This window comes from Cygnus olor, chromosome 1, assembly GCF_009769625.2.
Source record: "Cygnus olor isolate bCygOlo1 chromosome 1, bCygOlo1.pri.v2, whole genome shotgun sequence".
In the NCBI taxonomy this organism is placed as follows: Eukaryota; Metazoa; Chordata; class Aves; order Anseriformes; family Anatidae; genus Cygnus; species Cygnus olor.
The window spans coordinates 75862042-75875460 of NC_049169.1; the positions used below are offsets into that span (position 1 = coordinate 75862042).

Consider the following 13419-nt stretch of genomic DNA (forward strand, 5'->3'; position numbering starts at 1 on the left):
CAGATTTCTTCCCAAACGTGATGGCCCAAGTCCTGCTGCATGACTGTGGCAGCATGATATACTGATCGACATTGGAGACAGCCCCTGAGACATGTAAGCCAAGACACACCAAAGAACAAATATTAAAAGAAATGGTTTGGATGCCTTGTTGCTGTCAAATAGCACTGCTTGACTAGCTTCAATGGAATTACATGTGTTCATGCTAGCTCAGGACTTGTCACCATTTGAAGGCCTCTGAAATCAAGTGGGTCCAGCTTTGGTGTCCTGACATACAACAAAATTTGGAATGCAGAGGGCTTTGATGTCTCATATGTAAAAGCATATGTTTTTTAAACTTTAGGAAAAAGTTGAAGAAAAGCACCTAAAATTCCCTGTTATTCTGCAAAATGTGTAAAATGCATTTTGATAAAGACATGTTTTATACACACATTTTTACATGTGACATATATTGGTCTGTGGGGTTATTACTCTTTATGCTTCAGAATATCAAAAGAACTTGATTTAGTTTCCAGGATCTAGATTCCAGGTTGCGTTTGCAGAATTGATAGTTTGTTTGTTGTGTGTGTGTATTTACGTGTTTATGTCTTTGTCTATTTATATTACTGTCACAAAAAGTATTGAGGTATTTTGGAGATTTTACAGTAGCATTTGAGACTGGTTTATCTATGTAAACTGATATTTTTACATTATAGTATTTCAGCTAAATGTAAGTATCCTAATTCTCTCCCTTTGCTTATGCACCCTTTATGTAATAATATATATGAGCCTTTTGATGTGTAGGTGTGAATGCCTTAATTACTGTTTTCAGTGACGAAGTCACTTTTTTGATCACTGGACAGATACTGGCATTTCTCAACAGTACTTTTCTGAGTAAACCTTTCTCTGCTTCCATTAAATGGTGTTAACCGTGACAAATTCAGCCTTTCCATTTCCTTCATTAGTGCACAATTCTTCAAAACAGTCCTTTCAAGTGGATGCTCACAAATGTGCAATGTAGCTATAGAAGAGCTGAATAAAAAGCGTGAATTCTGGTGTGAGTTGAATGTAGAATTTCTTTCGATTATGATTATTTTATTTTTGCTCTGCTGCTGGCTTTGCTTTGCTGCCTGTGCTGAATAGCTAACCTTGCAACAAGTTCTGCATCCCTCCCTGATCTTGGGACTAGAGATGCCATTAGTAGGAGCTCGTTTTGAAGTCACTTGTGGACTGTAGAAATTTAAGGGTCTGACAGGGACAGATTTGTGAATTATACGCCTAAACTTTGTGTCAAGATGTGGGCTTGAATACTTCTGAAAAATCCCATTAACAATTAGTAGTGGTCACAGTGTCAGTGCTTCTTATGTATGTTATGTCAATATACCTCGTAATTCTACTTCATCTATGCTTTTTTATGTTGGTAAGGCTGAGGTGCAGACCTGTTATCGTAATGGTAATGTGTAGGCAAGCAGAGCTACAGTTGGGTATTTAAGCAACTTCAAGTAGCACCCTGTTTGTGCTGGGCCAAATCCTGGACTCGTTATAGATAATGCTTTCAATATGTAGCCAGTTGGAATAAGAATTAAGTAGAAGAGCTGCCAGTGTTAGATCATATTTAAAAACTTTGATGAAGGATGCTTTGGATGCTCCTATAAGAAAGAAATAGAATATTTGGAGATTATCATGGACATTTGTGGTATGCGACCTCTGCCCTCAGGAACATGAACATAAAGCCTCGGTTGAATACTGTCTGTGGGGTAATTCCTCAAAGCACAGCAGATGAGCAGAAAGTGATGTTTTTGGATTTGCTTTTATAGCATTCCACTTTTTGAAGTCTTTTATTGAAATGGTCAAATTTCCAATTTTAGCAAGACTGTAACGATTGGTACAGCTTTCTTTACCTTCTTCATTTTGTGTGCAATTAACTAAAACGGTCCTTCACAATTGTCCTTGCAAGCAATAGTTGAGCAAGCTTAATTGAAACCGAAAAATTTTTCTCTTTTGATCCCACCACACCTTGGTGATTGGAGTCTTCTGAAACAAACTGTATCGGCATAAAAACCCCCACCCTTAAAGGTATGCTGTGGGCCATGCTGGATATATTTTTAAGAGAAGACTTCGCAGACTTTGAGGTGCGTATTCTTTGTACCCTATGTGTAGGCACATTAACATGCTTTTTTCTCTGATCATTGTAAAACCTACCAGTAAGCATGCACCTTCAAGAGAGCGGTGTTACCAGCCTTGTTTTGCTCAGGGGTACACAGAAGCTGAACGGGTGGTGGAAGAATTTCTCAGCTCGGTCCACCTGGGATTCTCAGCTGGGCCTCTGCCAGGCACGAGGAAAATTGCCTGATGTTCAGGTTGAACAAGAAGGAAGGCCTGGCAGAACGCTAGCACCTCCATCCTGAGGACTTGCAGGGTGGTTGGAGGGCTCACTTAGCTTGTTTTGCCAAAGTATGGTCCTCTCGACATGATGTGAGGTAGCAAATAGGCAAAGGGGAGAGAGAGAGGCTGTGTCCAGAGGGTGCTTCAACCTCCTGTTTTACACATCCATCCTAGAAAAGGTTGATATTGCCCTCTGGAGGTGTCTGTCTCTCAATCTGGACTACAAAAGGGGGTCAGATAATGGATTTGAGCTAGACACCTTATGCTTTCATGGCTGAACTTAAGCTGCGTGAATGCCATTTTCCATCCCATCTCCAGGTGAGCTTGCCTTGGCAATGGTGAGCTCGCTGGTGGTAGTGACAGTGGTGGGCTCCCTGCTTTTGAAGAATCTCCGGTAGAGCCGTGCACCTGGTGCTGACACTGCTTTTCATCTATACAGCACTTCATGCCCCAGTGCGCTTTTGGGAAGGCAGGGTAGTTGGGGTGAAATCTTGGCCTCACAGGCATCACTGGAAATCTTGCCAGTGAGCTCAAAGAGAGCCAGGATTTCACCCAAAAAGGAAGACACAATAGTAATGGAAAATTTGTCCAGTCTCCCAGGTGATGCATATTGTCAGTGGGTCTATGTTCTGCAGGTTGCTACTGCTTGCTTTCAGAAGGCTTTCCTAATACTCCTTTTTTTTCATCCTTTCAATTTCTTAGCTTTAAAAGAATGTCTCAATAAAAATTTTATCTGAAAGAGTATGTTTTCCTGTAGAAGATTTCCTTTTGTCAAATGCCTTTAGGCTATTGTGACGTCTTTGTAAGTTAGTTTTACTTTTCATATTTTCTAAAAAGAAATAAAATAATAATCCAACGTTTACTTGGTTTTATGGGAATGTAATTTGTTTTTCAAGGCTACTGAGGCAGACTGAAGCCAAAACAAGCCTTTGAGCAAAACACCACTTCGTGGTGTAGGACTTCGTGTGACTGGGGAGTAAGCCAGGTGGGGCAGGCTGGCACACCTCCTCCTCCCATTGCTCGTTTTGAAGTCTCATTTTGACAACAGAAAATAGGAGTGCTTTGCACCACTAAGAAGTGATGTCATTTATGTTTTATTAATGTCAAGGTCTTGACATCCTGTGCAAATGTTGAGTTCCTTGGCAAAATTAGTATACCCAACTTAAGTTCAGTACCATTTTCCTCATGCTTAAATGACTTACCCATTATGCTGGCTAAGAAAATTGTAGAATTGAGACTAAAATCTTAAGAACCCAGTTTTCACCCCTGCACTGCAATCTCCCAAGTAGCACTGTGTTCTATTGTTACCATTTGTTTTAATTCTGTTGCTATTTATTTTAATTTATATAATGTTTTAAATGTAAGTGCAACTGTAAAATGGATAAACAAGTCGTACTGAACAGTTTTCTGAAACTAAAAGCATGACTGGATATAATACAATACAAAAGAGTAACAAGGTGGCGTTCAGGATTTATAGCTGAAGTACTTAACTGAACAGGCAAAACTTCTTTTTTCCTCTCTGACTTGCAAGCCTGCAGGTACAGTTACAAGAATATATGAATATGCTATCAGATAAGGAAAAAACTTTAGGGCTGCTTATTAGTGCAATTGTTAATGCAGCTGTGGAACTGTCTGCCTGTATGCTGTTGTTTCATTTTCCAGTATATGCTTGGTACATTGCTTTGTGCCCTTCTTTCTCCTTAGTGTTTGATAATACAATTCAAAGTGGCCTACACAAGCACTTTTCAGCATGGCAAGAATAGCTAAGTGTTCCTGATCTGTGCGACTGAGATAAAATGAACGAGTACACCTACATTCGTGCTTTAAACTGAGGATAGCTTATGGTGAAATTTATTTGCTGTTTTGAGTATTTCAGATGTATAGATTTTTTTTTTTTTCCTCAGAGTAGGGATGTTTATTTAATAGCATCTTTCAACCTGTGTTGAGCTTTGTGTTTTTACCAATTAAGATTTGTTTAGAAAAGGAAGAATAAAATTGCTGATGTTAAAGATAAGCAAGAGTCAGACTTTTTAGTCTGTGCTGCTGTGCCTCATTGGCATGAAGTGTAGTGATTGTGTAAATACCGTGTACTGTGACCAAAAGAAATTTTTAACATGCAGTCTTCCCAAATGGTACAGGAGCTCAGTAGCCTTGCTCTAAGTGCAAGGAAGATCCTTTTCATTTTTTGTGCAAGCTGGGGTTAATGTAGGAGACCCTGAAAGATTAAATATGTGAAAAGAAGAGGATGAAAAGTTAAGCTTTTTAAGGAAGGAGACAGGAAAAGCACAAATTTCATACAGTGGGAGCTACATCATAGAGCTGTAAATCATTTGAATCGGGATTGGTAGTCAAAAAGGAGTATGAACTCACATTTTGGGAAGGGTGAGGTATAATAACTCTAGAGTTTTGGCAGGAGACTGCTTGAAGCAAGCAAGAAGCGGGCTGACCTAGATGCCTGATAAGAGGCAAACTGAAATGAGAAGTGGGTGGACCTGGAGAAGAACTGGGTGGACCTGATTGTTTTGGCACTTGCGTATTTGATGCTTGATTTCCAGGGCAGCAAAATTTTAATAACCTATTGTTCATTATTGGTCGGCTCCTTACTAATATGACTGGCACCTCTCTTCCCGAGCAGTTACTGCGTGCTGGGATGCGGGGAGGGCGGGAGCAGCTTTGCAGGCGAGAGCACCAATTAGGAAAGGAAGAAGTGCTTTGGGCGGAAGGTGTTCTAGAGGAGTGTTTCAGATAAGGAGGCTGTCTGTGTGTAGGGATGACTGTGGAAATAAGGAAGGGAGGCTTTGAGGGCTCTTTTGCTCATGAGGGTGTTGAGGTCATGCCTTTGGGACATAACCTCAGCATGACTTGTGAATTGATGCTGAACAGAGATCAGGCTTGGCTCCACTGCTGATTAAAATGTCCAGCTCCTCTTGCTGATATCTCTTGTTGGCGTTGTCCCCTCCTCCTGATGTTGTGAGGCCTTAAACTGCTGAGAAATCAGTGAAAGGATGATACTGCAGGAACGAAGAGTGAAAGCTGAGTGACTGAGAGAGGAAGTGTCTTCAGTCTAACACACTCTAGCTTTGTTTATTGAACTTTTTGAGGGATAAAATACATGTGTGTAAAGAGTACCAAGCGTAGCTCTGCACATCCCCATGTTATAATAGACATCAGTAGTTGTCGTGTATTTTTTAGCAAGTTAGGCACAAGAATCTGCATTCATGTAGTTATATATATATATGAGGGTTTATATGCTAGTATGTTTTGTCTCCTCTTGTGTGTTATTTTCTATATTGTTTTATTTAGTAATCTTGGCTATGAAAAGTGAAAGTCTTGCTCTTTTGGTAGGATGAGACAAAATAACTTCAGGATGGTATTTTTTAAATCGAAGGCACAACTCTTCAACTCTTCAGATCTACGATACGTGAATATAGACTATGTGGCTGCTGTCTTGGACAATCTAAAAGACACCTAACATTATGAAAAAGACCTAAAATTCATGAAATCCATCATCATTGCTTTTCTGGCATGGTACCTCTTCTCTTACAATGTTTTTTGTTTTACCAGAATGTTATCGTATCTCAGTAGTAATTTTAAAATAACTCATCATTGTGAATAATTTTTCTAGGATTGTTGCTATATGACCATTCCTTGAACCTTGTGCTACAGCTGCAAGTTCCTAGAAACCTTAGGTATATTTACCTTTAGCTTGTGTTAGGTAATCCGAATGGCTTGTAGAACATGAAGGCTCATTTAGCATATATGATTCATACCTGTAAACCTGTCTATCAGTAGTCTTTTATGCCAACATGTCTGTCTTATCAGTTACACTTCTACCCTATAGTCCCACTCCTCCCATCAGCATGTCCTTCCTCCCATTTCTCCAAATGCATGTTGAGACACACTGGTCCTATGCATACGCGTTGTTTTTTCTATTTTTATTTTTATTTTGTGAAAGTCCCTAGAAAGCTGCTTCTGTACCCAAAAGAAAGATGTAGTGGGAATTACCCCAAGTTATTGTTCTGCTGCTTCTATCCAGTGCCAAGGGAGCGGACCATTCATAGAAGCTGTTTGAAAAGTTTGAAGGTGATATTAGGCAAGTTCTGAATGCATAGCATTAGGAAATAGCGTTCCTGTCATCTTATTGCTGAAACACCACCAAATACAAGTGGCAGTATGTTTAAAACTGCTCATGAATATGTTGCAGACAGGTGCCACCTTACAGATGGAATTCATTGCTGCAAAATCATACCAAACTGAATATGTCTAAACATGCTTGGTTTTGCATGTGGAGAGAAAGGGCAGATTTTACCTCACCAGATGGTGGTGGGAGATGAGGGGATAGGAAGATGATGATTCCTTGTTGTGGTGCACTGTCCTGGCTCATGTCCAGAGGAGGCCTACTAAGACAGTGAAGGGCCTAGAGGGGAAGACATACGAGGAGCGGCTGAGGTCACTTGGCCTGTTCAGCCTGGAAAAGAGGAGGCTGAGGGGGGACCTCATCGTGCTCTACAGCTTCCTCACGAGGAGGAGTGGAGGGGCAGGCACCGATTTATTCTCTTTAGTGACCAGCGATAGGACCTGCGGGAATGGTGTCAAGCTGTGACTGGGGAGGTTCAGGCTGGATATCAGGAAGAGGTTCTTCACTGAGAGGGTTGTCGTGCACTGGAACAGGCTCCCCAGGGATGTAGTCATGGCACCAAGCCTGTTGGAGTTTAAGTGTTTGGACTGTGCTCTTAGTCATATGGTCTGAATTTTTGGGTAGACCTGTGTGGTGCCAGGAGATGGACTCGATCCTTGTGGGTCCCTTCCAACTCAGGATATTCTATGATTCTGTGCTTACAGGTGAGCTGAAAGCTGCCTTTTTCCCTCTGCCTCAACTGAGAAGAATCATAGAATCATTAAGGTTGGAAAAGATCTCCAAGATCATCCGGTCCAACCATCACCCTACTACCAGTATCACCCACTAAACCATGTCCCTAAGCGCCAGGTCCAACCTTTCCTTAAACACTCCCAGGGACGGTGACTCCACCACCTCCCTAGGCAACCCGTTCCAATGCCTGACTACTCTTTCTGAGAAGAAATGTCTCCTAATTTCCAACCTGAACCTTCCCTGGTGCAACTTGAGGCCATTCCCTCTAGTCCTATCACTAGTTACCTGTGAGAAGAGGCTGACCCCCAGCTCCCCACACCTTCCTTTCAGGTAGCTGTAGAGAGCAATAAGGTGTCACTGGAGCCTCCTCTTCTCCAGACTAAACAACCCCAGTTCCCTCAGCCGCTCCTCACAGGACTTGTGTTCCAGGCCCTTCACCAGCTTTGTTGCCCTTCCCTGAAGCATGCCTTAACTTCTGGACATTGTTTTAGGTAGCTTTATTTCTTGTTAAGTGTAGCTTTGTACAGTGTAGCATGAGGCCTTAATGACTTCAATACCTGCTCATCCGTGAGGTTGTCCGGTGAGTGGCATAATGAGGAACTGCCCTTACTTCCCCTGCAGGGAGTGGAAGGACTTTCACTGGCTTCAGTGGGAGAATGATTGTGGTAGCTAAGACCAGCGGTCCCATGAACGTTGTTACTTTCAGACCCTAACTCTGCAATTACTGAATACAAAGGGGTATGCGTAAAGGTCCGGTGCCACAGTTGTTATTTTGACTTCTCTGATGATTTATCTGAGGTACCACTGAGCTACTGTACAACTTAATTACTGCAGATCTGCAGTGATTACTTAAAGCATTGTGCATAAACCAGATATTTTCTATATTTAGGGAGCAACTTGCACAAATAAAAATCAAGCCATACACGTGCAGGGAACTCATTTGTCGTTTTTGTGCAGCCACCATCAAAAATTGAATGTAGTAATGTCACATTTAACAGGTAATAAATGACAATGGGGGCACAAAGCAGTTCTGTCTATTTGCAGTCCAGCAAAAGAATGAAACCATTAAGCCCTTTGAAGTTTGCCAGAGCTTTTTTGATGGTACAATGGCCTGAGTATTTGTTTAATAATTTAGATCAGTATTTAAATAGCTAGCACATTTGATTGTATAACATAGTAAACTCTTCCTTTATCAGCAAAGTCTTCATTTGTGCTCTTTGGCCTTCTATGCAAAGCACCAAGTAAGTGATGGTGGAAGGTGCTGCACAGTGGCTTGGTGGAAGCTGCAGGTGCCCAGGATGTTTTGTGGTCAAGCCTGTTACTTGATTTCCCACCTCAAATTAATTGTTTGCAGGCTGTGTAGGCCATTAATGCAGCCACCTACCAGACTTCGGTAATAAACCGACATCTGCTCTCTGTCTTGCTTTAAAAAGTGGGGTTTGAATATTATGAATTCTATACTCAGGGGAAGTGCTCTGTGTTTGAGAAGCCTCTTTCTGCTGAGAGTCAGAGGCTGAAGTCCTTGCATCGTGTGTGGTACAGAACTCGGCTCTCACTATGCCACCGTAACAAGTACCTCCGCAGTAAACAAGTAGCTCCTGAACTCTTTGGAGTACCTACTCCTGGAACACAGGATGAATATCGTCATATGAAAATGTTGGTGATTAAATTGCGGGAAGACTGCTGTACAGACAAAGCAGTACTTTTTTTTTTATTTGGTCCTGTGTTGCAAGATACTTTGTGGGAAACAAAAGTGTCAGAAGCTGAAGCACTGAGCAAGAAGGACTCAGGAGGCGATGTTTCTATTCTGTCATGCATTCGACTATCCTGCCCCACGCCAATTAATCTTTCTGAGCTGTCATTTCCTGTATATAGGATGGGAGCAGTAGCAGTTCCTTCCTCCTTTGTCTGCCTTGTCTGATGTCTTTGGTTCCTAATGACTGCAGAACTCATTTATGGTACTTATCTTTGCGCCTTTAGACAGTGCTGAAATGAAAATGACTGATAAAAAGTATTTAATGTCTGTTTTCTGAGCCTAGGATGTCCAGCATATATTTGAATTCTGCAGCTGATCATCTCAGAGAGAGTACAGGATCTTGTTTGTTTTTCTCAGCACCAGCACCGTGTTTTGTGTATGGCTTTTGTTATGGCGATGTGGTGCCATGATGAATGTTTTGCATTTTATCCATGGTTAGAGTTGTCACTAGGGTATACAAGATGTCACTAAGGAACACAGGATGTTCCTTGTGAGTCACTCAGCTTCCCACATACTGTCCTCCATTCTGCCACTGTTTAAGGGTTAAACCTTATGGGTTCATTCAGACAAGCATTAGTGGGATTTCGCAGTGGGGGAGTACTCCTTGACATTAAAAACCCTTGGCAAGGTTTCTGTAAAGCATTTCAACGTTTATCCTTTTGGAGTCTCCTGTTTTCAGAAAGTCACCGAAGCCGGTGAAATTTGAAATCCAGCTAGATTTTGAAATTGCATCCTGTGAGAGGTTTCAAGCAGCAACTCACAGCAGATGCTGCTGTGATAACACATGGTAGGGATGGTTCCTGCCTTGCTAGTGGGTGCCCAGAGGAATGGGTGAGGGCTGGGGCAGGTGGGGAAAGGCCAAGGGCGTCTTGCTGCTCCCCTGCCTTTTGGCTTCAGTCCTAGTTACTCTCTGTCACTGGCACACTTTAAAAGCAAATTATGCAGGAGACTGTCAGGAATGACGTAGGTAGTACCGTGCAGTCCTGACTTGGGGTGACTGGAACAGAGGTAGTTCTGTCCAACCTTGTTTTTCCTGTGATTCTAGGTTTTAGGTGCTGCTTATAGGAAGCTTTGGCCTATTAGGTCATACTCTTGCAGGAGTGATACTTCCTAAATCCTGCTCTCCAAACCTGTCTTTGTTCTTGCTAAGCCCCATGGTATAAACCCGTGCAAAAAACACACCTCCCTGAGGCCATGGCAGGGTGTCTTGGGCTCCTGTAGCTGCCCCTTCACTTCCCTCTCCTCACTGAAAGCTTGCATTTGCAGCTAAATATGTTACAAGAACTGAGCTGCCGTATTAGGGGTACAAAATTCACGTGCACGCTGGGGGATTGGTCTTGTGGTGCCAAAACCTTCAACTTGAGTGAAAACTGAATGCATCTGTTGCATAACTTGGATGAACCCAAATTGCACCTTTTCTGGCAGTTTCCCACAGAAAAAGCTGCTAAGACTTTTGTGCTGAGTGGCAGGGCAGTAGTGTGTCCTTAAGCGTGATTTTCCTGAATAATTGTTTGAAACAGGCAGATTATTTACAGGATACTTCCTGAAGGGAAGCTGAATTTATGTTTAGGAAGTTCTGTGATAAGATTAACAATTTTTTGTCTGCTAAGTGGGGCGCTTAATCTTTTTGAATTTTATTGTTTATTTAATTCTAAAGTGTTGTGAGAAATATATTTAATTTGTTATTTATATTTTCTGCTGCGGGTTAAATAAACGCTTATTCATTCTACCGAAGGAAAATTTGCTCCTGTGAGTTTTGATCAGAACTGAATATTGATTTCAGGTGCCTCCTCTGGAGGAAAAAACCTGGAAATTATGAACAAGATTAGCAGAATGTTTGAAGACTGTAATTCAAGGTGTTATATCAGACTCTGGATTCAAATTCTAGCTAAAACAGTATTGTGAAACATCAAGTCCTTGGTGAACCCTCCCTGCATGTGCTGGTTGCATAGGCAGGTCGACGTACAATCTTGTACCCACATGAAGGCTGCTTGCCTTGCGTGCATTTAAAAGTCCTCAGTGCAGATGCAGGGATCTGTGAACAGTGGCAGGGTTAGGGCCAAGCTAGCCTGCTTGAACTTAAACGTCTCACAAAAACGTAGCTTCCATTTTTCAATTAAATTAGAAAAATGTGTGAATTTCACTACCAAAGATATGACATGTTTGACAACAGCATACATAAATGCAGACATACATGTTTTAGTAAATATAACAACTTCTGTTTTTCTAGGTTAGTGGATGACAGATGTGTGGTTCAGCCAGATGCAGGCGACCTTGCCAACCCTCCCAAGAAGTTCAGAGGTCAGTAACTCAGGATATATATATATGTATGTATATATATATATGTATATATATATATTTATTGATGCATGTTCTAACTTTCTGGGCAGAGATTTGCATTGCCAGACAGGTAACTTCCCGGGAGCCTTGGTGGTTTGTGAGTATATTGCTGAAGTTTCAAGCTGGAATGTGAAGGGCCAATTTCGAGAACTAAACGCCAAATCAGCAAAGGCATTGGGGTAGGCAGAGAACATGAGAAAAGCGATTAACCTGGTGGTAGTCCAAGAGCCAGTTATTCTGTTCTGTCCACCGAATGCAGATGCCTCACTTTGTGACCAACTCCTTGCTCCTCCAGCCCTGCTCTTACTGTAAATGGGAAACAAGCTCATGAGGTTCACAACTACTGGAGTTGCTGCAGTGTTTTTTTTTTTTTTTTTTTTTTTTTTTAAGGATAAACCAGTGTTATAAAGACTACCCCCAGTATTTTGTCAGTTTTTTGTTTTGTTTTCCCTTAAAACCGTGTCTCGTTTTTCTCAACTTTTTTAGACATGGGCTTGTAGATTAGATGTGGATAATTCCACTGTTTTGCTTGATGGAAAAAATAACAAAGCACTGACAACATGCAGTTTCTACTTCTTGAATGCCAAAAATACTCTTGTGGTATCAGAAGTTCTGTGTGTTTATATGCAGGGAAGGAAATAAAACCTTTCAGGGTCTTGTTTGTACTTAATTTAAGCCATGAACTCTAGCTGCACGAAAGTGGATACTTGCTAGCCTGATCCAGACTTCTGTTGGCTTAAATAGACCTCGAATCACACCTGTTAAAAGGACAGTAATGGCTTTCCCGGTTTACAGCAAATGAAACACATTTCATGCCCCAGATCATCACTGATTGTGTCTATTTCAAGGGGTGAAACAGAGGTGCTTAACCTTATTTTCAGGGTTTATTACATTGTGGCATGTATATACTATTGCAAAAAAAAAAAAAAAAGTGTTTAAGGCATTGAGAGACAGAAGCTCTGTTTTCCCAGAGTATTCAGAGTTTATTTTCCATCACATATTCAGGAAACATCACCAGTTGGTTCCAGTTCCAACATTCAGCACATCTGCAGATCTTGGAAACTGGAAAATGAGGGCATATACTTGGAAACTAATAGTGATAAATCTCAGTTACTTGCACAACATCATGGAATAACTTTATAGCAGAGATGGAGATAGCAGCATCTAGTTCTCCAGTGTGGCTTTCAAGCTACCTAGCTGCAATTTCATCTTCTCACTGTCTGAAAATATACGTTTAATTCACAGCTTGAATCTTGCACAAAATTTCACATGGGCATTCTTGGTACAGTTCTCTCACTTCACCCCCCTGATTTGTTCCCAAAGTAGAACATATCAAGGTTCCTAGATGAGCCAGGAGTTGTTGGAAAAGATTTGCATGTGATAGTGCAATTGCAAAATATGTTGAAATGCCTGCAGTTAAGGAGATAAACGGAGGTTAAAAAGACAACCTTGAGTTTTTCATTGCCTAACTTTTGAGTGCTTGATTTTATAACTTCAGAAGAGTTCTTTTATTGTGGTTGTGATGTTCTTTCTTAACTTGGAAAGACAAAGAAGGAAAAAGGTGATAGCATTCTTTGAGTTTTCCCTCCCAAAACATTATTTCAACAGCATCAGGAAGGTTTGGACTCTTTGATCCAGGGTGCAAGGTTTCTGAAATCACAGCACTAATGGCATGCCACTAATGGTGGCAGTAGTACATGTGCATGTAGATCAGACATTGGAAGGGAATGAGACACAGAGAAAACCTACAGCTGTTCTTTGCTGGTAGGGGAATGCAAAGACTGTGCTCCTGAGTTGCATCCCAGCTGCTTGCAGGGGAATGTTTTCTATTAGTTGTAGACAGTTTTGGCTGTGTTCCTGTTGTGATGCCTTTCTGTTGCTTTCATAACACATCTCTTTACCTCTAGTTCCCCCTACTCCTTCTCCCCAGCATCCAAGCTTTCCTTTCTTCTAACTCATGTATCCACTTCTTGGGATTCCCTCTCTTCACCTTTCTTCCCAGCCCCAAATCTTGTTACTAGCTGCTTCTCTCCTCTTCCTCATTGCTGCCTCTTAGCTCTCTTTGGCTCCAGCAGTCTCTCTTCCTGTCATT

General features: G+C 41.5%; 1 protein-coding gene across 5 annotated transcripts in view; it reads left to right on the forward strand.

Annotated features, from left to right (window-relative positions):
* Positions 1-13419, forward strand: part of ITPR2 (inositol 1,4,5-trisphosphate receptor type 2) — a 268838-nt gene that overhangs the window by 20247 nt on the left and 235172 nt on the right. For all 5 annotated transcript variants that reach the window (XR_005816274.1, XM_040545169.1, XM_040545170.1 and 2 more), the window contains exon 2: positions 11218-11288. Coding sequence is in view for 4 of the 5 variants with exons in the window: in XM_040545169.1 (XP_040401103.1) it covers positions 11218-11288 (71 nt within the window). In the remaining variant the exon portion in view is untranslated. The remainder of the gene's footprint in view (positions 1-11217; positions 11289-13419) is intronic.